A 22,832-nucleotide genomic window follows, 5' to 3' on the forward strand; every position below is an offset into this window, starting at 1 on the left:
GGGACATCAACCTGATAATAGGAAGGGAAGCACTCGATGCAAGCTCCATGGCTATCATGTAGATTGACAATATCTTGTCACAGAGTCAAAGTCCCCCCATCAATAACAATATCAGCACCAGTGATGTACCGTCCTGCACGCTGACTACACAGAAGAACCACAGCCCCAGTAATCTCTTCAGGATCTCCCATTCGGCCCATTGGACAACGAGAATCCCATATCTTCCTAACATTCGCCAAGCTCTCACCGGCATTAAGAATAGTATCCATATACCCGGGACTAATACTATTCACTCGGATCCCATGAACAGCCCACTCAGCAGCCAGATTTCGAGTCATATGCGCGACTCCAGCCTTGCTCGCATTGTAAGCAGCTTGCGGCTGTGGAAAATTTGTATAATGCGCCGACATCGACGCAGTGAATAAGATACACCCGCCTTTGCCTGATGATTCCATACGCTTTGCTGCTGCCTGAGCGCAGAAGAAAGATCCGTTCAGGTTAACGTCTATGACTCTGTTGAACTGATCGGGTGTTACTGTGAGGGATGGTTGGCAGCCGGGGATCCCAGCGAAGCAGCAGAGGATATCGATGCCTTCCATTGTGTTCTCTGCCTGCTCAAATGCGGCTTGAATTGATTCCATTGATGTCACGTCTAAGGGGATTTTGGTTATATTGGCAGATGGAAATTTCGATGCTAGTGATTGAATCTGTTCTTCTGATGTCTCCAATGTCCTGGGAAGATCCATGATACACAGCGACGAGAGTCCATGCTCCAGGAGAGCCTGTGCAGAAATAAGGCCTAGTGCTCCTGCTCCGCCGGTGACTATGGCTTTACCCTGAACTTGGAATCGCGCTTCCGCTCGTGAGCGAGCAGATGTAAAGGGTACTGGAGGGAGGGGCCGAGTGAGAGGACTTGATCCCTTCGACAAAGTCATCATAGGAAGGACTCGGGAAGTCAGCGAGGCTCGTTGGTCCTCACTCGCTTCTGCTAAGGTGTCGACAGACATGTTGATTCTGTAATGCTAGATTCCGAGATAAATTGATGTCTACCTACTCCGTAGAGGTTAATGCAACAAATTGGATCTCGAGATTAGAGGATAAGACAGTTCATAGTGGACGAAGAGAGGGCAACAAGAAGTGGAAACCATGTGGGGGAATCTAGAACATTTGGAGTATAACAGTTCAGTATGGAAAAGAGAATCCCCTCGGTGATCACTCCAAGCGGTGAGGTTGAAGTACGGAGTGCTATCCAAAGGATTCTGGATTTGGAAGTACGTGCAGATGGTGGGGGTAAGCGGCTGCGAGGCGGGACACTTCCGCCAAAGCGGGGGATTCGGGGACATCAGGACATTCATCGGAGTGGGCCGATCCGACCTTAGGATTGGATATCGGCAAGTAGACTTGTACTCAAATATAGTCTGATATTTGAGGCCCTTTCTTATTCTATTATAAGAAGATGGTAAAGTCAGAAAGTCGGTCGGGAAATTATATATAGCCTCTTGGATCCCTCATAAAAACAACAATTTTGTTACAACCTGCCCAGGGCTGGACTGGCGAGTTACAAACTAGGCCAAAAAGACCACTATATCTGAGCATTACGCTCAGACATTCCAGGCTCCGATATATATAGTACGAGTCATGACAGATTTCTTCAATTACAACACATCCATCGCCTTCTTCCACTCCCAAGGGAGTTGGATTGACTACCAGAATAAAACTAAGTAGCAAGTAGTAAGTTTTGATCATAGATTCGACCACAATCGTACGAGCTGCCAGCCTCGTTATGATAGCATCTCGACAGGCAACGATTCCGTAATCGAAAATAGTACTTCTCACCCAGTCGCCCTCGTCCTGGTACAACAGGCACTCGACTAGAATGGCGCACAATTTTTTACTACTATCGCCAGGACAGTCATTCGAAGATTCCATTATGAGCCCCAATGACCGAGTGCGTTGTAAGGTTTCGTCATGTTCACAGAGCGGCAGCCTTAAGAATGACATCCGTCATCGCGAATAACTTCTCCTCTTCAAGTCTGCGGCCAACCAGTTGAAGACTAACTGGCATGCCATGTACGGAGTCGGCAGAGTCTAGTACTGTTAGAATTTGAACACGTCAAGTCTTGAAGTATGGGCCACTAACAATCTTTTTGAATCTTCCCGTCCATATCACTCAGTGCCTGATGATCGGTATATGGTGTATCAATCGATTTATCGGCCTTCGCACCACAGGGGAATGAAACAGCCGGATAATCGAGCAGGTTGAAGACACATGTGTACCCGGCGTAAGCAAAATTGCCGTTCTCGACGCTGCTGTATGGTGTCGTAGGACCTACAGAACCTGGTTAATAAAGAAGATTGCCTCGCTGGAGCGGATGGACCTACCTAGAAGAGCATCAATGCCAGCTTCGTTCCATCGGTCTAGGTAAGATTTGCAGAGAGCGTTGCGCTTAACATGAATCTGCCATAGATCGTGCACGCTTAGTTCCTTTGCGTCCTCGTAGGGCTTCATTTCCGAGCGGAACGGCTCCCCTGTAGGCTCGAGAAGATCCCGTACGGACTTCCCTCCGTCTGCGAGGAACAAGCGCCCAAGTGTGATAAGCATCTCCATGTGTTCAGTCGGCGGCCAGATGACAATCTCGTGACCAGCTGCCTTTAACTTCTCGACGGTCTCCTTGAGTCCACGAGCAACAGGAGGCGTCGGGGAAACGAATCCGTCGTTCCAGAGGACTCCGATTTTTAGAGACTTCTTCAGTTCCACAGAGCGCCAGGGGATGGGGAGGCATTTCGGGTCGCGGATCCAGGGTTGTAGGCCGATAATGGTGCTAGACCAGAAAACGATCTCTTCTAGAGTCTTGGCTATCGGACCGCTAACGCCAATTATAGATTCCTGGCCTTCCAGACAGGCGCGCGAACGGAAGTTGGGGAAGCGCCCGGCAGAGGCGCGGATGGTGAAGGTGCCAGTGCAGGCGGCCGGCATACGAAGGGAGCCACCTAGTAGAATGATTAGCATATTTCTTCGTGATAGCGTTTATGACTTGATACATACCGATGTCACTGCCGACACCAAGCCGACTCCCACCGAACGCAATCAAGGCAGATTCTCCACCAGATGAACCCCCAGTGGTGAGATTACGATTCTGGGGGTTCACCGTGCGACCGAAAAGATTGTTCACAGACTCTGATATCATCATGGCGGTTGGCACATTAGTTTTGCAGTAGAGCACCGCGCCGGTTTCAAGCAGGAGATCGACGATCGTGCTATTGTAGGTAGCTGGTTTATCAACCAGAGAGGTAAATCCAATAGTTGAATCATAGCCAATATAGTTGAAGTTATCTTTAAGCGAGATAGGCAGGCCATGGAAGGGACCCTTTGTCTTTCCGGTTTGCTGAAAGTAGACATCGAGCTCCTTAGCCTGCGCGATAGCTTTGCCAAAGAATATCTCCGACAAGCAGTTTGTCTAAGTGAAAATTAGAAATTGCTCATATTGTATTTGCAGGCGACAAATACCAATTGTTGTGCTACTGCCGCAGCCTTACAGAACGCCTTGGTCACCTCCTCTGACGTCCATGACCCTGAAGATAAATGGGATAGGATCGTGATAGCAGAAATTGAGGTGATTTCCAATTCGCGTTCAGTGAAAAATCCGGATTCCCGAGGAAAAGTGGTCACATCCAACTGATCTTCAGGGGGGAAAATGGCAGCAGGAATCACCCATTCTGCTGGGATTGAATCCTTGAGCGCCTGGCGCTTTGTGGTGGCAATTAATTCCCACGACATGGTGATAGGGGTAGTACAAAAAAAAGTGGATAATAGTATACTAAATCGTACTCATAACTATCGAAGTATAGCCTTTTATATTCCGGATGCGGGTCCAATAGTATACTGGAGTTTATATCGGACCATAATGGCAGGCACGTGAATGGCGTGATTAACTAGCTCGTCGGTAGATCTGAGTCCAGCAATCAACTGCCGATAACGAGGGGTAAGTGAGACACAGACTAATATTTCCCCTTTCAGACATCCAGGGTTATTTCTGGCTTCTGGCCTGCCTCTTCAACCCTGATAACTCTCACTGTTATGACTGGAAGAAAGAGTTGTCGATAAGAAAGCCATCAGGATATTCTCTCCTTCTGCCGCCTCTGCCACTTTGCCAATTACCTCGATCAACCTAACTTGATATCAAGGTATACAGTTGTCAGGATTTACGCGAATCGTTTCCGGCCTAGGAAGGTAAAGTGGCTTTACTTAGTCTGGATCTTGGCCGTGCATGGTACCGTCTTGCATGTGCTGAACGCCTTGGTATATAGACAATACGAGCATTGAAGGGGTTATTTGGTTCACGAATTATGACTGACTTTTTGTCATTGAAGATGTTTTCTGTGCAGCAGGTTTTGGAAGAATCTTTCTCTTCTCACTTGATCCTCGAGTCACCATGAATTCGCCTTCTTAAGACAACCAGGAACACTATCCACGGGTAGCTTCATGTGATAGTACCGCAAGCCGCGTGGATGGCGTTGATTAAATTTCACCTTGACTACTCCGTACATGATGACGCTTCACCGGCATCCCTGCTCGGTCGTCCTAATGGCTAGCTCCAGGAAACGGGCCGCGAATGATTGACTTCGGGAATATTGTATAAACTTCAGAAAGAAAGGTAGCATTGATGTTGATGATTGCGCTATGGTGAAGATATGCGATAGAGAAAAGGGATGCAATTGGCATCGTTCGACCTTCACATGCATGTAGTACCTGCCTCCATTAACATCATCTAACCTTGATACGTGGACTCTAGGGTCCATCTTCCTCGGGTAACCCCAGATGGGATAGTTGGATCCACCCTCTCTAAGCGAGGGTCCATTATAGATTAATTTCCCGACGACCAACCAGAATCCCAGAAGATATCATCGTCACCGGCTGGGGCAATCGCGCCTTCTGACGCCTTATCTAGAGACAGGGATAGGATAACATTCATTATCTAGGCTTTGATAGAACATTTGGATGCCAACTACCACCAAATAGAGGCCCATGAATATCTAGACTTTGCTCAATCATATATGTATCTCCCTTGATACCCTAGGCGATATATTACATTTGCATAACTATTCTACTCTTTCCTTCAATTCTAGTTCCAATTGTAAAGCATGATGGAAGACCATAAACCAGATCCGGATATGGGAGAGGAGAAGGATGTGCTTAAATCCCACGCGGCAGAGCTTTTTAATTGTGAGAATGAGAAAGCATTGATGCGCAAAATTGACTGGCAGTATGAAATACATTTCATAACAATATATTGGCAGAATTATACTGACATGCTTCTCTTTTATAGCATACTTCCCGTCATGTTCACTGCCTACATGCTGCAATTTCTCGACAAGACTGCACTAGGTTATACTGCAATCTTTGGGATTCAAAAATCATTGGTATTTATCTCGGATCGTGTCAAAGGATAACTGCTGACGGCGAGAAAATAGAATCTTGTTAGTGATCAATATTCATGGGCATCTAGTGCCTTCTACTTCGGTTTCTTGGTGGCATCCTACCCGGTATCTTTATGCTTCGTCAAATTTCCAATCGCCAAATTCCTCTCTGTTTCCTTGTACGTAAGACAACTCCTCTCTCCCAGACCTCGTATCTCAAGCTTACAATAAAATTTATAGCATTATATGGGCTGTTGTTTTAGCGTGCCATGGAGCCACATCCAACTTTGCCGGTCTCATATCCCTTCGTGTCCTCCTTGGGGTTTTTGAAAGTACAATTAGCCCTGGTTTGTCCCTGCTCACTGGTCTATGGTACAAACGGTCTGAGCATGCCTCTAGACATGGAATCTGGTTTGCAGGAAACAGCATTTCGTCCATTTTTGGTGGACTGTTAACGTATGGCATCGGCCATATCAGCAACTCAGTTGAACCATGGAGGGTACGTTGTCCTGTATCCATCAAGCATTCCATAGGTATACTATTTTCCTATGTCGAAGCTAATTATGTATAGTGGATATTTATTATATTCGGCATCGTCACCTTTGCATATGGGATTGTCTTCTATATTTACCTACCGGACAGCCCTCAAAATGCTCGTTTCCTTTCTAAAGAAGAAGGAGAGTTCGTCCACCAACGTGCTCAGCGGGAGTCACACACTACAGTTTCGCATAAATGGTCAAAAAGCCAATGTATCGAAGCACTTATCGACCCGAAAACCTGGCTTATTTTTGTGTACTCCATGGCATCCAGCATCCCTAATGGAGGTCTCACAAGCGTAAGAATAACCAGACCACACTCCATTAAGCCTTACTGATTATTTATTCCCTTTCGCAGTTCGGAAGCATTGTCATTTCTGGATTTGGATACTCGACTTTCAACACTCTGCTCGTTGGGTTACCTACGTCGGTGTTTACTCTCATCTGGGTGGTTCTGGCCACAATTATCGTTACAAAATTCCGCAAATCTCGCTGCCTTACCGCTGCTGTTTTATCGCTCATCAGTCTAGCCGGCTCTATTATGGTCTCTCAGATCGACCCCACCAAGAAAATAGCTCGGTTGGCTGGGATGTGGCTTTTCCCTGCATATTCCGCCGGAATTCCTATCATTCTGAGTATCATTGCCTCTAACGTGGCCGGATACACAAAGAGAACGACGGTGACCGCAGTGATGTTCATCGGCAATTGTGCTGGTAACATCACTGGTCCTTTCCTCTTCTTCTCCGATGAAATGCCTAATTACGGGGTGAGTGCTCCTACTTAGTTTCATGTCTGATAGATAAAAACTAACAATGAGCAGAGTGCCTGGATCGGGATTATGATCTCACTGGCTATTGCCTTCGTCGCTATTATTTGTTTGCGGCAACTCTTCCAGTTCCAGAATCAGCAACGCGACCGCCAGCAGAATGTAAAGAGAAACCCTGAGTCTCGCGAGGAGAGTGAAATTGAGGAGGTTCTTGCGCTCGATATTGCGCTCGATCAGGATGAGACTGACTGGGAGAACCCAAACTTCCGCTATTATTTGTAGTCACTTTGCTTGTGCTTTTGGATATATTCTGAGGCGACAATGTCATTCAGATCTATACCTGATTCCTCTTCTAGAATTCCTTGTATCATCATACAAGTCACTTATCTGCTTTTCTTTCGTGTAATATTAGGATCTCTCAATATTGTTGTAGGGGAATACATTGAATACGAGCTATTTCCAGACTTTGCGGATACCATATATTCATTTCACCTTGACCTCTTGCGCTATGAAGCGGCAAATATGATTTCGTCAGCATGTCAACGCAGATAGTCCCATGTAAACGGCCCAGTTTAAATCATCCTCCATAGATTCCACCGGTGAAATCAAGGGTAAGCGCTTGCGTCAACATAGTTTATATCTTCTACAGGGTCATCAGGCAATATCCCAGGTGCCGGCCATCCCGGTCTTTTATATTTTGACCAATCGTGACTCACTGCGTCAACATTGACTCTGTTTGTGTTCTCAAAATATGTCAACACAGCAGAGGCACGAGTATATTTGAACCCTCTCAATCGCGGAAAGGGCAAATGGTGGAGTAGATCATGCTCCGAGTCAGTCCACTCTTCTGCTTGGACCAGAATGATCGATTGATCAAGCTCAAACTGCTGATCGACACAAACGAAGGAGATTGTGCTTCGTTGAAGCGCCTGAGGATACACATAAAGCGCCTGAACGAGCTCCCAGATATCTTCCACATTTCCATCGATCATAGCGGCGTCCTCGCGCCAAGGTACGATCGAATACTCGGGGGATGTATCACCATGTTGGGAATCATAATCGGACCCGTCCGAATCTACTTCAATGGGTGGCACGATAAGCTGCTTCAATGTCTGTTTTGCGGCGTGGCTTAACTGGTTCGTGAGGAAGACCACGGTTCGAATCCAATTTGTCGTGATGATAGGTAGCCATAGAGGTGGATCGATAAAAAATGGGTTGTCCGGCTGGCAGAGTATCTCTTTGGCACCTTTGTTGCGAGAGTCAAACTCATGGGAAGTACGCACATAGCCCCATTCCTCCATGTCAGTGCAAATGTCGAAGAACTTCATTTCCTGCACGAATAATATATTTGGTTTACGGGGCTTGCATGTAAAAACGCCGAACTGAGCCTCGTCCAGAGCAGCTAGCGGTCTGGGGAGATAGAGCAAAGGCATGATTCCACCCTCCTTTCTCCCCAATTGAGCATCCCACACACGATATTCATTCCAGAAGTTGATGAGGTCTCGACGGGTCTTCATGCGGTGCTTATTCCAGGGAACAACTTCCAGTGTCATATGGGGTTCGGTGTACCACTCCTCGGTCTGCACGGTAAATCCCGTATTTGGAATTGTTATTGGCATCCTCGGGCCGCGGTGGAAAAACTTTGTTGGAATCACCTCCTCTAGCTTTTTGTACGTGTTTCCCAATTCCTGGGGTGTTGTAGGATACAGGAGGAAGATGACTAGATGTGTGTTACTTGGACGACGGTCCCATATTGGCATCTTGATAGGGTCGCTGTTTGTGTTGGCGATCTGGATGGCCAGCTCGGTGGGTAGATACTGAGTGAAAGCAGCGATCACGGCTTTGGCATAGTACTCTCTTCCTAGGATATTTGCCGTCCCGGGCTTGAACGGTTCCTCATCAGGATCATGTAACATGGTTCCCCTCCATCCCTGCCCATGGGCCCACAAAGGCCCCCATGTTTTGTGAACAGATTTGAACCGCCTTCCTTGAGGATCGGGATCGCGCCATATATAGTCTATGTCGTCGATATTGAACATGGTTTCTTGTGGGGAGCACACGGCACGTTTTGCGAAAACTGAATATTCACCCGAGTCGGGATTCCTATTTGTGGATAGGAGAATGACCGAGATGTGCCCTCCCCCCCTTATTGAATATAGATCACGATCATAGAGAAATTTTCCTGACAGCTGACGTTTGGTCGTCTCATCCGCCACGATGATTCTTGGTCGACCCGACCGGTATGCTAGGATAGCAAGGGCATAGAGATTGCTTTGATTATCACGAGGTGGGCCTACTTGGGCGATAGACCCTAGAAGGCGACGAGTTGGTGACCATACACGGACATTGACATTGACATTATGAGTGGCATTTTTGGCTTGGGCAGATGTCCCAAAATACTTGTCGGAATGAGACTTGAGATCGTCCTCGACTATTGACTTCACAAGCCCAGTAAGGTTCGCTTGGCTCGATGCACACAAATCAGTCAACAACACCAGGGGCCAAGTGTAATGTGGATCCATGTGATCGTCCGGCATCTCAGATGATCGGCGTTTTGGTGCGGGCAGTTTGTCGGGGTCGTGACAAGAGATGGGTTGATGCTGGAAACCTGCCGTTTCCAATACCAAGCAAACTCAGGAGCCAAACACAATAATTTTCTGCTCGCTTATGGGAGGGGAAGCAAATACTGAGCGAGGAACATTGCTAACCCGGGACTATTTTGGTTGAAGACTAGTGTATCTTGGCATTAGGAAGCCAACACTCTGAGACAGATTTTGGTAAAACCGTGGTTCTGAAAGGGAAGCTTGTGAGCTTAAACCAACCTAAGATAGAAAGCCTGAAATGCATCATGAAATTATGCTAAAAAGCTCTGGTCTATAAGGGAGGCTTGAGTATGCAGTAAAACAGATCTAAATCTAAACGGTGAATCTATGGTTTTTTTTTAGAGGAGAAGCGTCTTCCTCAAGGTTCATTGCTCTCCAATCACGCAGTGTTGGCACATGACCAACTTCTGGAAACGGAGTCTTCGTGAATTGCGACTCCTGATACCCATAGTCCCAACCCACACTGGAAAAGATTAGCCACCATCAACAAAATCAAGTAGGGAGATGCTTACAATAGCAAAGGCAATAGCCAAGACCAAAATATTGGTGATCGTCAAAACAGTCTTCTTCCAGTTCTGGAAATAACGGCCCTTGTTCATATAGAACCAGAAGATCGCAGGGAGTCCGACTAATGACACGTCGGCATTTGTTTAGATCTTGAGAAATTCAATGAGAAGGGGGGTCAATCTTACAGCTGAACCAACTTCCAAATACCGCACTCTATAATTTCTGCATCAGCCAACGTTCTGAGTCAAATAAGATTTGGTAGAAGACTTACAATTAGACTCAGCAGATCATTGAATACAGGGATGGATTCCGCCACAACCCAAGCAACAACCCAGACTGCGAGACAGATAGCGACCCAGGATCCAATCGACAGGAAGCTTCGGCTGTGCATCTTGTCGGATCCACGGAACATGCGCACGTAGATGTATTTGCACGCGACGTGGCCCAAGACAACCCCAGAAAGAATGGTCTGTATTGAATCAGTAAGGTGGACACAGGATACAAGCGAACTAGAAGAATAAGCTCACAGTCGGGATCGAAAGACCCCAGGCAATCTTGCCCATCAACGGGCTCAGAGAGAGAATGGCAGGGGATTGAACGCCGGGGCTGGTGGCTGTTTCCGGTCCCACGTAATGATAGATGAGCAGTGCACTAACAAGGTACAGGACGGTGTCGACAATTTGAAGCATGGCGAGTGACTTGTTGAATGTGCGCGGGTCTTCTGTCTCGGACATGAAACCAAAGTACGCAACGTGGGCGACTATAAGATCGGTCCTTGGTTTAGCTCGGTTTTCTTTGTTAGGTGCTGATGACCAGCATCATTTGGTGTTCCACGTACGGTAAGCGAAAATAATGTTTGTCACCGCCAAAAAGCCCTCGCGGAAGCTGACATCCGTGGTGGCCTCGTTCTTGATATGTCCTTTGCTCTCGACTCCCACGGTGATCATGGTCAACACTGTCGCAACAAAGACACTCAGGAATGCTTCGTATTGGTCAGCTGGGCTTTTCTTTGAGTGCAACATTGTCATGACTGCACTAGGTAGGACTGTACTCACAAATGACGGACATCCAGTAAACCTTGTCCATAGTACGAGGCAAGGCGCCCAAAAAGCAGATTATCAGTCCAACGACACCAAACACCAACGTGCAGGTACCGTGATCGGTCAATACATTCATAAGGATGTTGAACATCAAAATGTTGCTCGCCATGAGGAAGATCAACAGCAGAAGCTGGCCAAGTCCTAGCAACTCACGGCCAAAAGGACCCATCAAGATCTCGCCGGCATCTCCCATGCTGTGAACCTCGGGATGACGAAGTTTGAATTGGCCAATGACATAGCCGGTATACCATGAAAGAGCAGAGATAAACAGAATCATGATAGCAGCGCTGTCAACAAGGTTAGCTATGGGGTCTTGGAGCGGCCAAGAAAATACATACGGAACCATTCCAAGGGTAGCCACTGCGGATGGCAAGGACAGAATTCCGACAGAGACATTCTCTGCGATCATGACTGGAATTGATGTTAGGAGCCGAAGCTTTCGATGTGCATGGTATCTCAAATTCAGCTACTCACGCATTCCACAGTGCCTGTTAAAGGGTGATTAGCCATGTCCATGATCAAGTTCACAATCCTTATGCAGGAAATAGTAAGAAATAGTAACTTACCACCATTTCATAGTCCGATACTTGATTTCCGCAGTCTCTTCATTTCCAAAGGGCTCCAATTGCTTCGCATTCAATTTTTTCTCCAAGTCTTTTTCGAGAGGTCCATCGACCTTGCCGTCCGCGGCATACTTTCCGTCAAACATAATGACTTTCCACACGACTCAGGTCAAGACTTTAGACCCTAAATCGAACAAACCAATAATCTCAATATGTTTCAATATGTTTTAAAGACTAAAAGGAACCGGGTAACCCCGGCCAAGCCCAAAAAAAACTCTGAAGGCGCTCCGGGGAACTCAGGTGGAGCCGAGTGTTTCCCGAAAGATGATCGGCCCAACACAATTTCATTGCCGAATGCGGCCATGTCTACGGCTTCAGATGTAATGGAATGTGAGGTGAGGAATTAATAAAGCAGAAATACCTTGCATAGCTGCCTAACTAACTATACAATATGCATGATTTAAAAAACCAAGCCAAAAAAGGTTGGTAAACGGCCTTGTGTGTTTTGCAGTTGTCTGGTCGGTAGAAGGGCTTTCGTGTAGAGCAAAGAGTCAATATATATGTCCAGCTCAGAGCGAGATAATCTCTAAATTCATGAAAGAAATAAGATCACAAGCAACCTTGGAGGGGTAGTGAGTTAGTTAAATTAATACCTTCGACCTACTTTGTACATCGTGAGCTCCGAAGGACCCGCGGGGAGGCAGGCGGGCAGGCGGGCGAATTGATGACTAAGGCGGGAGAGAAGCGGGTCCCCGGCGGAGTTTCCCGCCTTGTATTAACATCAACCTCAACACGGCCCATCTAGGTAACTTTGATCCTTCAAATCCATATAGCCTTTACCACATGGAAAGCGGCCGTAAGCGTGCTTCTTTGGCATGCAACTATTGTCGGAGGCGGTAGGGTCCCCTTACCCGATGACCGAGGTTCCCCATGCTGACGGACAAGCAGAAAACGCCGCTGCAATGGCGCGATACCGTCCTGCAGCCTCTGTGAGGATTCGGGTATTGATTGTGTTTATAATGAAGCTGAATCTTCGAGGTGAGAGACCTGCTTAGTTTAATGTTTTTCCAGCCTCGTTAAACTCCGACAGGCATCGAGGAGAAACTTCCTCATCGGAGTTCTTCCGCCGTCTTGATGCAATTGAGAACTTTCTGTGGAGTAACCCCAGGCTCCCTCAAACACCCCAGACTGGTGAAACAAGAAGTGCTGGTTTCATATTCCCTCCCTCATCTGAGCATGAAAGTGCGGACTTTTCTCACCCCTCCACCATGTTGATTTCGCCCCCGTCGAGACCCAACCCGGTGGATATCTCCCAGCTTATCAGTACAAATGCTTCTTCTTTCATACCACCTGAACATGACATACCGCCGATGAGTATTCCCATCGGCCACACAACAACAACTGAATATATGCTACATATGAACAGAGTAAAGACACTATTCGGGGAATTTCCACCAGACCTGTTCATACGCGCGGAATCAAAAAGGCATATGCCGCACCAGCTATCTTTCGTTCCAGGTACAATTACAGCGAGTCAGTTGCCAATCCTTGATGAAGCGAGCACCTATCCACTAGTGGAGGCATATTTCAAATATGTCCATGTTGAGATGCCAATCCTTAATAAAGACCAATTTTTGGGGCTTTATGATCACCATACTAGAGCCGGTTTGAGTGTTGACTGTGACTCTGCGCTATGTCTTGCAGTTCTTGCATTAGGATCTGCAGCTTTAGAGCAAATTGACCCGACAAACTCCAACTCTCCATACTGGGTGCCTGGGGCAGATTTCATTTCACCTGCTTTGCAGATATTGATGAACGAGTATTTACTGTCATTTTGTCCCACAATCACTCTTCCTCAGAGTTTGATACTCATTTCGAAATATTTTGGGTTTCTTTTACGCCCCCTACAATCATGGAAACTGATACATATGGCTTCTACCAGTATCCAATATTTGAATAGCCGGTTAGTTAATGCTCCTGTTCTATTCTGTTTGACTTCAGCAATATTGATTGGGTACCTGTTTGCGATAGAAGCCAAGCTTCGCCAGATAATCATGAGCTCAAGTCCAGTATTATTTTGCTATCATGGGCAGCATTCGACACCGAGTGGTTGGTTTCTTGGTTCCATATGGATAAATCACGTTTATACTGATATTGTTCATAGTGATCTAATAGCTGAACACCATTTACCACGAAGTGGCATCGAACATGTAATTGATTTGACACCTTTCCCAACCTTTGCAAATCATGATGCCCAAGAAACACACGTCTTCCTCGCCGAATTGTCCGTCCGACGTCTACTTAATAGAGTACACCACACGATGTACGGAAGTGACTGGACAAGGCGCAGCCTTGGTCTACAGCCAGCTTCAAGCGACAGCCCGTCGTATGATTTCCAGTCACTTTCTACAATTCTCAATGTCTCTCAAGAGCTTGACCGACAGCTCGACAATTGGTTTAATTTGTTACCAGGTACAATCAAACCAGATATTAACGATCCGTCTCGATGTACTGGCCTTCAACTCAATATGCTCCACCGCTTTCACTCGGCCAAGGATATCATAACTAGACCATTTCTTCTTTGTGCGATTGATTCTTCACCAGAGAATGATCTTCCACCAATGGTGCTCAAACAGTGCGAGTCTAGTATAGCCAATTGTCGCGAGTATCTGGATGCCTCGGCGCGGAGACTGACGGGGCCGTCATCTTGCGCGGAAATCGTTATTCATACGTAAGTCCACGAGATACCTCATACTCGAACTCAGCTCATATTTGATTATTCTAGGATGTTCTCTTCTATTCTTCTTCTGACCCTAGGCTCTGTTTGTCCGGCTTTGGCACACTTGGTGCCGGACATTGATACCCTGCAGAAAAATACGATAGACAGCATCGGGCGATTTTCCGTGGAGGGTTCTTCAATGCAGGAGGTTCATGGAATTATTGTATTATTGCACAGTAAAACACGAGTTCTCAGGAGGGCTATGTAGCCGCAGAAATAAAGTCCACGGGGGGACTTATCCCTGGCACCACTCACATAATAGAACACATTAACATGATGATTGATTTGAATGGAAAGCTCAGACCCGAAGAGGATAGAAGAACCTATAAACTATGCCTTTTAACATGAGAATATGTTGTCTTATGTGGTTTACTGAAATCCGTCAGCCAGTCATCCACCAGCATTTGAATCACCGCCAAGCGCCTCATCCTAAAATACAGTACCAGCTCTGACACGCCAGCAGTCTTGTTATTTGCACGAATGTCGAGCTACTGAATGCCGTCCTGTTTTGGGTGAGAAATGGTTTGTCTGCTATGAAGCCCCGCAGGCTCATCGCATTCTTAATGACTAGCACCCCTAGAAAGAGGCGTCAAAGCTGTGTGAGGTGGCCAGCGACCATGAGTACAACAAAATCCTGTGAGCGTTCTATCGTGCAATCAGTGAAGCGCAAAGACCGGCGGATCATGAGTTACTCAACTGCTTTGCTGATTCTCTTCGACAAAGTAAGGCAGTGGTTCCTGAGCTGGAATCTCCCCTCGACAGCCTCAGTGAGCTTCTCGCAAATGCGATCAAATACAACGAGCTGCATGCACCTCGGGCCTTTTTCCCCTCCATATCTATCTGCCCATAGAAAGATGATATGCGCCACATGGCTGAGGATGCCTTCAGAGCTATACAGACGCAACATGAAGATGCATTGGGCGATTCATGGGACGAGCTTGGGTTTGCTCGCTTCACTCCGAGAAGTTTAATCTGATGAGAAAAATGAATAGTTAGTTGGTTAGGACATGCAGAATCAATAGCTAGAGCCTTAGGGTTCAGGCCACCACCTAGGTTTTGGGGAGGCATGCTTGCAATGAAACCAATTTTCACGCTGGCACCAATGGCATTGGTAAGATCCGCTAGCCTTTTACATATTTATCCTAGCAACTTTCTACTCAAATGTAGTAGCCTGTGAGTTGGCAATGCAAGGTCCACCAGGACTCTGCTGAATGGGCGGCCCCGCGGCGGATGATCCCGTCACATCGGCCCGACCGTTAAAGCCGTAGGGCCTGGAAGAGTCGGTATCATATTTCCCTACAAGGCGACAACTCTAATTGCGACTCTATTAGAACAGGTAATGCTTTCTTAACTCCCTATATTATGTACAATGTCCCAAACGGGAACCAAACACCCATTATGGCCTAGTACTGATCTGCCTGTATAGATGGCACGGGCCAAACGGATGAATATTGATCCAGCCCCACGTTGCTTCACAAAGGGATGGCACCCTGAGGCTACTGCGAAGAGCTAGCATTGCTCTTCGGACCAAGCATGAATCAAATTCCGCTGGTCCAGGGTCCACCCGGATCCCAGTGTGACCAGTTCTGGGTATGAACTCATGGACCCCTTGCTTCGGCTCGCACCGGCTGACCAATCCAGGACTCGCATAATGCGTGGCTATCACCTTGTGCATTGCCATACCTAGCATGTATTCCGGCCATAATAGTATTGCTTATTGCGTCAAGCCATGTACTTGGGTACTTCTTGCAACGGTGGCGCCCCAAGTGGACTGTTCCTTTTGTTTCCGAGCAACATGATACCCAAGAGCTCTCACTAGATCAGCCCAAGCAATCATTGCGATGGACCGTCTCACTTATTATATTTTCGACTACTGGGCTTGTAGCTGAGACAGTCCAATTTGTTCCTCCGGGAATTGACGCCTCGGCCTTTATGCTTGTTCTCTCATGGGTCGGTTCTCCCCGTCTCTAGGAGTATCAGTTACTGACACCATTCCTTAGGCCACTGTATCTATTCTGGTTGCAGCCAAGCGGCCCAGATCATGTTCCATCTCGATGCTCTTGTATTATGCCTTAGCATTTGCAATTGAACTTTCTTTGGCGACTCATCCAGATGTATGCCCGAAATTCAAGACTGTTGCTCGCTACGTTGCCGCAGTGGCGGCAGCAGCAGCCTGTGCAACAATCCTCCTAATGCCATTCCGCGAACCTTCATTGCCATCGATAGATATAAGCGCTGTTGGTCAACAGCCATCCGATGACTTCCGCAGCCCAGAAGATAATCTAAGACTTTGGCAATTCCTCACAGTGTCGTGGATGGCACCGCTTATCTCAACTGGGCGCAAAAGACAACTACATGAACAAGATGTTTGGCTGCTTGGATTTGACTTTCAGCACAGCCGACTGCACGAAAAGTTTCGTAGACTTCGTGGTTCGGTCCTCAGTCGACTGTTGAGAGCCAATGGAATTGATGTTTTTATCATCTCTACCATTTCTCTTGTCCAGATGATATGCGGTATGAGAATTCGGATTTCTTCTTTTGTTTTATATCGCTAATATTATCAACAGACTTTTCTACGCCCGTTCTATTGCAGCAACTATTGCAGGCCATGAAAGACCCGTCCCGACCCAAGCGCGTGCCTTTGACATACGCTTTCATGTCCTTCGCTCTTCGACTTGTCGCTGCGCAGTCTCAAGTTTTACTTCTGTGGTACGGAAGACGATGTTACGAACGGTCGAGGGGTGAAATGATCATGATGGTCTATGAAAAAGCCCTTTCACGAAAGAACATTTCCGGACTAATGATCGAGGGCAACCCAGGACCATCCGACGAGGAAGTAAATCGCATCAATGATGAGGCCCCCGTTCAAGAGATCCATCAACCCCCAAATAAAACCGTAAAAGGTTTCTGGCAACGTATCATTTATCGTAACCAAAAGGCCCCGCAGAAACAGGCCAAAGAAGCTGCATCACTTGGCAAAATATTTAATCTCTTGCGCGGAGATGTTTACGAAGTTGCACAGAGATTCTGGGAAGTTGACTCGTTGATTGACAAACCACTAGGACTCTTGATCGCTACCTTCCTTGTCTGGACGCTCTTCGGTCCATCTTGTTTCCTTGGAATATTAGCGGTTCTAGTTGCACAGATCGTGAATGCACTAGTAACCAGAGCTCTCCTTCGTTGGGAGCGGGTCAGACGAGTGGCAACGGATACAAGACTCCAGATAACTTCGCAGTTTGTGGAAGCAATTCGTCACCTGCGGTGGTACGGGTGGCAGAATCATTGGCTTCAGCAGGTAATGGATGCCCGACAACATGAATTGAATATTCGGATTGTGACAAGTCTGTGGAGTATCTTGATTCGCTTTATCAACGCTTTCGCTAGTGGCGTGTTTCCTGTGGTTGCGTTGTACGCATATACCTTTTTGGCCGGTCATGAATTGCGGATTGATATTATATTTCCCGCATTGCAGTTGTTTACCATGTTAGAGACCCGTCTTCGGGATATTCCTGGTCTCATCACGTCGCTTATCAATGCCTTCATTGCCCTTGGGCGTATCGAGGACTTTATGTCCGAACCAGACAAGGAGAATCTGCCGTCTGAGCCCCTGGCGAACAATAATCCACTCTCGATGCAGTCTTGTTCGTTCGCATGGCCAGGGAAGGTCTCACCCGTCCTTGTTGATATCGATGTCACCATACCCAAAGGACTGACCGTTATCACTGGCAAGGTGGGTGCTGGAAAAACCGCGTTTCTGCAGGCTCTTCTAGGAGAACTCGATAGACTTAGCGGCTCAGTTCATATCCCAAACGAAATGGTGGGGTATTGTGCCCAAACCCCGTGGCTGCAAAGCATGAGTATTCGCGATAACATTCTATTCTCCGCTCCCTACCATGACCAGCGCTACAAGCGGACACTGGAAGCCTGCGCCTTGCTTCCGGATCTTGCTCAATTCAAACATGGTGATTTGTCGTTTGTGGGTGAAAATGGCATTGGTCTATCGGGTGGACAAAAAGCGCGAGTAGCTCTGGCAAGAGCTGTCTATAGCGCATCGCGGGTTCTCCTTTTGGATGACCCTTTGTCTGCGCTAGACCATAATACCGCGGAATCCATAGTCCGCAAATGCTTTTCGGGTCCTCTGATGAAAGACCGAACTATCGTTCTAGTGACGCATCGAACTACGTTGGTTCGTCAAATTGCTGATCAAATTATCGATATTTGTGAAAGGCATGCCACTGTTTACGACAAGGATGCCATCAAGCTTGAGGCAACCGAGTCGTCCCTGCAGTTTACCGACCATGAAATCGAAACAGAAGCGGAAACTACCATTGAGGAGGAAACAGCTGCCGTGCCTGATAAATTCATTGAGGAAGAGCATCGAGCAGACGGGGGTGTCAAGGCTCGAGTGTACTGGAACTATATTAAGGCCGGAAAGTACCGATGGTGGCTTGCCCTCGTCCTGATCCTGGCAATCTACCGACTGATGGCTGTCGGGCAATCATGGTTCCTCAAAGGGTGGGGAGAAGCCTACGAGCAGACAACTGTCCCTCGAGAGGGTCTCTTAAACCTGAGTGACAGGTCATCACAAGGTGCCTGGTCAACCTCAAATTTGAGCATGGACACATACTTTACACCTCAGAACCCCATAGACAAACTACCTTCCCCACGTGAGGATGTGCGACCCTGGCTATGGACATTCTTTGCCATCATCTCTTTCCAAGCAGCCACACTCCTTGTCGCCCAGCTTCTAATGCTGGTCATCGTCTATTATGCTGGGCAATCCTTGTTCCGACGGGTCTTGATTCGAGTCAGCCATGCGACGTTCCGATACTTGGGTAAGTGCAACAGCTTGACTCAACAGCACACAGCTAACTAATCATTCTCAAGATACAATCCCCCTCGGGCGTTTGATGAACCGTCTCACGTCTGATATTGGAGTCGTGGATGGCAACATTAGTGAGCAGTTCCAAGTGATCGCCTTCCAGGCTATCATTTGGATATCTTCTGTCATAGTAATCGCTACTGCTACCCCGGTATTTTTGTTGTTCTCCCTAGCTCTCACAGTCGGGTTTGTCTTGGTATTCCTACGTTTCCTTCCCACATCTCAAAGCCTACGACGACTCGAGATGGTGTCCCTAAGTCCTTTGTTATCCAACTTCGGCGAGCTATTGCACGGCCTGACCACCGTCAGAGCTTTCCATGCGGAGCCACAGTTCCAGAACCGGGTTATATCCGTGGTTGACAAGTTCCAGGGAATGGATCATTTCTACTGGTCACTCCAGAGCTGGCTCATGTACCGGTTTGAGAGCTTATCCGCCTTTTCAACCTTTTGTCTAACAGCTCTGGCTTTGTATACCAATACCACCCCAGGACTGGTAGCATTCGTGCTTATTGCTGCCAACAACTTCGTCGATTCCACACATGCATTGTGCAAGCAGTACGGCCAACTTCAAATGGACTTTGTGTCGGTCGAGCGAGTCGACGAGTTACTCCACATCGAAGAAGAAACCCCCGGGACCATTGCTCCCCCAGCCGCATGGCCAGCCTACGGTAGCGACGTTGTCTTCGAAGATGCAACTCTCCGTTATGCACCACATCTCGATCCCTCACTTATAAACGTCTCTCTTCGCATTCCCGGGGGTTCTACTACAGCGGTTATCGGCCGTACTGGCAGCGGCAAGTCCACACTGGCAATGTCCCTTTTGAGCGTAATCAGACCCGAATCCGGTCGCATTCTCATCGATGGCATCAATATCGCGGATGTGAGCACACAAGCATTGCGCACACGAGTTACCTTCGTCGCGCAAGATCCCGTCCTCTTCCCTGGTAGCATCAGACTCAATCTGGACCCAACGGAAGATTATTCTGATGAGCTGTGCACCGAAATTCTCGAGCGTCTTTGTAGTCGGCACGGCTGGCATCTTGGAACACATATTGAAGCTGGAGGAAGGAATCTTAGCCAGGGTCAACGGCAGCTTATTGCTCTGACACGGGCTGTCCTTCGTCGAAGCGCGATTGTCATTCTCGACGAGGCGACTGCTTCCGTTGATCATGATACTTCTCTTGAGATTCAGCAGATTATCCGGGAGGAGTTGCAGCAGTCTACTGTCATTACGATTGCGCATCGCGTAGAGGCGGTCAAGGATGCAGATTACTTTGTGGTTCTGGATCAGGGGCGGGTTTCGAGACAGGGACATGTGCGGGATTTGTAGAGTTGGCGTTCATCGATCCGAACTAGCAATGACCACGATCATCGGCACATATAAGACCATTTGTATACTCGACGCTGAACAACCAAAATACCCCGAAAATGAAACGCGGAAAATAAGCGCCCTGGTAGATGAACGGCTTCGTATATAATTTCTCAAAAGGGTATCTAATCTTCACAGCTTGGCACCACCCTGTGCCTTCTTCAGAATAGGCTCCATCTTGGTCGCCTTCATAATGTTACCCTTAATCTTCAACTTGCCGCCCATGAACAAACGCTGAGCGTTGGCCTTGCCGGAAACGAGCTGGGCGAAGTCGGAATCGGAGAGAGAGAGGGTCACTATTGACCGAGAGAAATTAGCATATGTCAGAGACGATACATTAACACGGATATCCGCAATGTATACTCACCATCAGCCTTGCTACCAGCAGGGGCAGCGCCCTGTCCAACCTCGCCCTTGTTCTTGAGATCGAGGTACCAGGCAGCCTCCTCACCACTGGAGTTCTTCAGGTTGAAGGAGAAGATAGCCTTAGCCTTGCTGAGGGCATCCTTGCGGTCAGCTTCGTTGGCCTGGAGCGTCTGGTTGATGACGTCGAAGGCAGCGGACGAGGGGTGGGAATCTATTTTGGTTAGCTGGTGCTGACTGGTATAGACAGATAAAAGGATGCATACCTTTCTTGAGAGACATGGTGAATATGGTAGTACAAGGTGGTTGGAAAGTCACAAAGGCGGGCGACCGACTATAAATGACAAACTGCCAGAGCATGTGAACTTGACTCGACCGTCCACCGGAGCCGAGGCCCCCACACACCTTCCCCAGCTCTCTCGTGTCTGTGATTATTCTCTTTTTCTCTTTTATGCTGTTTTGGTTCTTTTTCTGCTTGATCCTTTCGGATTTTGCCCAGACTTGACTAAGATCTGCATTACTTTTACACTTTCCGAGGTCGCAGTCCTCTTTCGTCTAGTCCTCCCCGTGTTGACAGTGCCCACCCCAGGAATTTCCGACTCCACATACACCGGCCTTGTGTTGCATTGGGACCTGAAGGTTGCACAAATGCGGTATTCACCGCGACACTACTCTGTACTCCGTACAATCATTAGCATATGCTGATCCTTCCTCGGAGGACACCCCTTATGACGTCATCGCCAACTAAACACCGAAGACCGCAGCAGTCGCTTCATATGATCCGGGCTCTCCCACGACAGCTCGCGTGTCCAGGGTCCCGCTTTGGCAAGACTTCTTAGCATCTTCGGTCCCTTTCATTGCTGCAAAGCACAAATTGCCCTCTGTAACTGTTTCTGGCTAACTCCTGCTGGACTCAACACTATCGGCACATCCACGGTGGCAGTATCGCGCTGACCCTGCTTCCATCCATCGCCGCCGCTGATTCGTGTCAATGGCGCGAGAGCATCGTCACAATTACCGCTGCGGAGCACCACGTTTTCAAAATTGAATTCGCGTAGGGAACTCCGGCGCTCCCGGATGAAAGACGCTACTTGCGACGCGTCCATTGTTGCATTGACTAGCTCCATCTGTTGACGGTGTTGGAAATTTAATGGCCGTAAGGGTAATACACATCTCTGGGGACAGGCTTGACTTGGCTTCCCTTTGGCTCTGCTGTTAAGGCTCGGCTCTATGGCAAGTGACAGGGGTGAGAGGCCCCTCTCGCCTTCCCAATGAAAAACCAGTCTTTGCAGAGATGAGAACCTTCCTAAGTATGCATGGAGGAGCTTGAGGTGGTCCGTCGGTTGACCTGGCTCATGATCGAAACTCGTCATATGGACAGTGAGCTTGCGGATTGGAGACCAGCGCTTGCAAGATGCAGGCGAAGCACCAAATCCCGGAGCTGGATGCAGGTAAAGAACTGCTCCTGGGTGGACTGATAGCAATGAAAGAGTGTGGAGATCTTTCAATGGTGCTTGTTCGATTGCCATTCGCAGCGAGATCAATGCACAATCTACCACACTTCGGCGGTAGCGATGGCTTGGTACTTGACCCTCGCAGGAAATTCATAGATGTTGCAAGCCGCTCATCATCGTCAATCCTTGGACAAATGATGGGATGTTGGTAGATTCATGGAACAAAGGCGGATACTGCTTGACTAACAGCTCTGTCATTTGCCAACTGCTATATTTAGGGCTGGTGCCAACAGGTTGGCACCGTTGTGGTATGTAGATGAAGGTTTGTTCTGTCCCCATGATTGATTGGATCCAGGATTGGAGGTAAGAAGGTCTCCCTATCATGTGAGATCTTAAACGTCATGGCTTGGACAAGTCCCCCAATGCGTTCTAAAGCTGCCATCCGCGATGGCCTGTTGAAAGTGCTTCTGCGAAAGCGGACGTCAACATCCA

General features: G+C 47.8%; 10 protein-coding genes across 10 annotated transcripts; 3 read left to right on the top strand and 7 right to left on the bottom strand.

Moving 5' to 3' along the window:
* Positions 1 to 77: 77 nt before the first annotated feature.
* Positions 78 to 1,007, bottom strand: PEX2_053690 (Glucose/ribitol dehydrogenase; the record flags this gene model as incomplete). The annotated part of the gene is made up of 1 exon (XM_016742643.1): positions 78 to 1,007. The coding sequence occupies one exon, from the start codon at positions 1,005 to 1,007 to the stop codon at positions 78 to 80; it is 930 nt and encodes a 309-aa protein (XP_016600894.1).
* A 965-nt stretch (positions 1,008 to 1,972) lies between these two features.
* On the bottom strand, positions 1,973 to 3,778 carry PEX2_053700 (Amidase; the record flags this gene model as incomplete). The annotated part of the gene is made up of 5 exons (XM_016742644.1): positions 1,973 to 2,088; positions 2,141 to 2,329; positions 2,383 to 2,991; positions 3,047 to 3,458; positions 3,509 to 3,778. 5 exons carry the CDS (start codon positions 3,776 to 3,778, stop codon positions 1,973 to 1,975), a joined length of 1,596 nt encoding a protein of 531 aa, XP_016600895.1.
* A 1,364-nt stretch (positions 3,779 to 5,142) lies between these two features.
* Positions 5,143 to 7,002, top strand: PEX2_053710 (Major facilitator superfamily domain, general substrate transporter; the record flags this gene model as incomplete). The annotated part of the gene is made up of 7 exons (XM_016742645.1): positions 5,143 to 5,264; positions 5,328 to 5,421; positions 5,473 to 5,597; positions 5,659 to 5,917; positions 5,990 to 6,253; positions 6,313 to 6,720; positions 6,775 to 7,002. 7 exons carry the CDS (start codon positions 5,143 to 5,145, stop codon positions 7,000 to 7,002), a joined length of 1,500 nt encoding a protein of 499 aa, XP_016600896.1.
* Positions 7,003 to 7,325: 323 nt separating this feature from the next.
* PEX2_053720 (uncharacterized protein) lies at positions 7,326 to 9,257 on the bottom strand (the record flags this gene model as incomplete). The annotated part of the gene is made up of 1 exon (XM_016742646.1): positions 7,326 to 9,257. The coding sequence occupies one exon, from the start codon at positions 9,255 to 9,257 to the stop codon at positions 7,326 to 7,328; it is 1,932 nt and encodes a 643-aa protein (XP_016600897.1).
* Positions 9,258 to 9,796: 539 nt separating this feature from the next.
* Positions 9,797 to 11,639, bottom strand: PEX2_053730 (Amino acid transporter, transmembrane; the record flags this gene model as incomplete). The annotated part of the gene is made up of 9 exons (XM_016742647.1): positions 9,797 to 9,951; positions 10,016 to 10,043; positions 10,102 to 10,299; positions 10,358 to 10,590; positions 10,669 to 10,812; positions 10,886 to 11,217; positions 11,269 to 11,341; positions 11,405 to 11,418; positions 11,497 to 11,639. The coding sequence occupies 9 exons, from the start codon at positions 11,637 to 11,639 to the stop codon at positions 9,797 to 9,799; spliced, it is 1,320 nt and encodes a 439-aa protein (XP_016600898.1).
* Positions 11,640 to 12,368: 729 nt separating this feature from the next.
* On the top strand, positions 12,369 to 12,548 carry PEX2_053740 (uncharacterized protein; the record flags this gene model as incomplete). The annotated part of the gene is made up of 1 exon (XM_016742648.1): positions 12,369 to 12,548. One exon carries the CDS (start codon positions 12,369 to 12,371, stop codon positions 12,546 to 12,548), a length of 180 nt encoding a protein of 59 aa, XP_016600899.1.
* A 4,228-nt stretch (positions 12,549 to 16,776) lies between these two features.
* Positions 16,777 to 20,484, top strand: PEX2_053750 (uncharacterized protein; the record flags this gene model as incomplete). Its single annotated transcript, XM_016742649.1, has 3 exons — positions 16,777 to 16,786; positions 16,840 to 19,107; positions 19,160 to 20,484. The coding sequence occupies 3 exons, from the start codon at positions 16,777 to 16,779 to the stop codon at positions 20,482 to 20,484; spliced, it is 3,603 nt and encodes a 1,200-aa protein (XP_016600900.1).
* A 171-nt stretch (positions 20,485 to 20,655) lies between these two features.
* PEX2_053760 (SCP2 sterol-binding domain-containing protein) lies at positions 20,656 to 21,168 on the bottom strand (the record flags this gene model as incomplete). Its single annotated transcript, XM_016742650.1, has 3 exons — positions 20,656 to 20,819; positions 20,891 to 21,100; positions 21,153 to 21,168. 3 exons carry the CDS (start codon positions 21,166 to 21,168, stop codon positions 20,656 to 20,658), a joined length of 390 nt encoding a protein of 129 aa, XP_016600901.1.
* Positions 21,169 to 21,630: 462 nt separating this feature from the next.
* PEX2_053770 (uncharacterized protein) lies at positions 21,631 to 21,992 on the bottom strand (the record flags this gene model as incomplete). Its single annotated transcript, XM_016742651.1, has 2 exons — positions 21,631 to 21,746; positions 21,842 to 21,992. The coding sequence occupies 2 exons, from the start codon at positions 21,990 to 21,992 to the stop codon at positions 21,631 to 21,633; spliced, it is 267 nt and encodes an 88-aa protein (XP_016600902.1).
* Positions 21,993 to 22,490: 498 nt separating this feature from the next.
* Positions 22,491 to 22,679, bottom strand: PEX2_053780 (uncharacterized protein; the record flags this gene model as incomplete). The annotated part of the gene is made up of 1 exon (XM_016742652.1): positions 22,491 to 22,679. One exon carries the CDS (start codon positions 22,677 to 22,679, stop codon positions 22,491 to 22,493), a length of 189 nt encoding a protein of 62 aa, XP_016600903.1.
* Between the last annotated feature and the right edge of the window lie 153 nt (positions 22,680 to 22,832).

This window comes from Penicillium expansum (assembly GCF_000769745.1).
Source record: "Penicillium expansum strain MD-8 chromosome Unknown contig174, whole genome shotgun sequence".
NCBI lineage: Eukaryota > Fungi > Ascomycota > Eurotiomycetes > Eurotiales > Aspergillaceae > Penicillium > Penicillium expansum.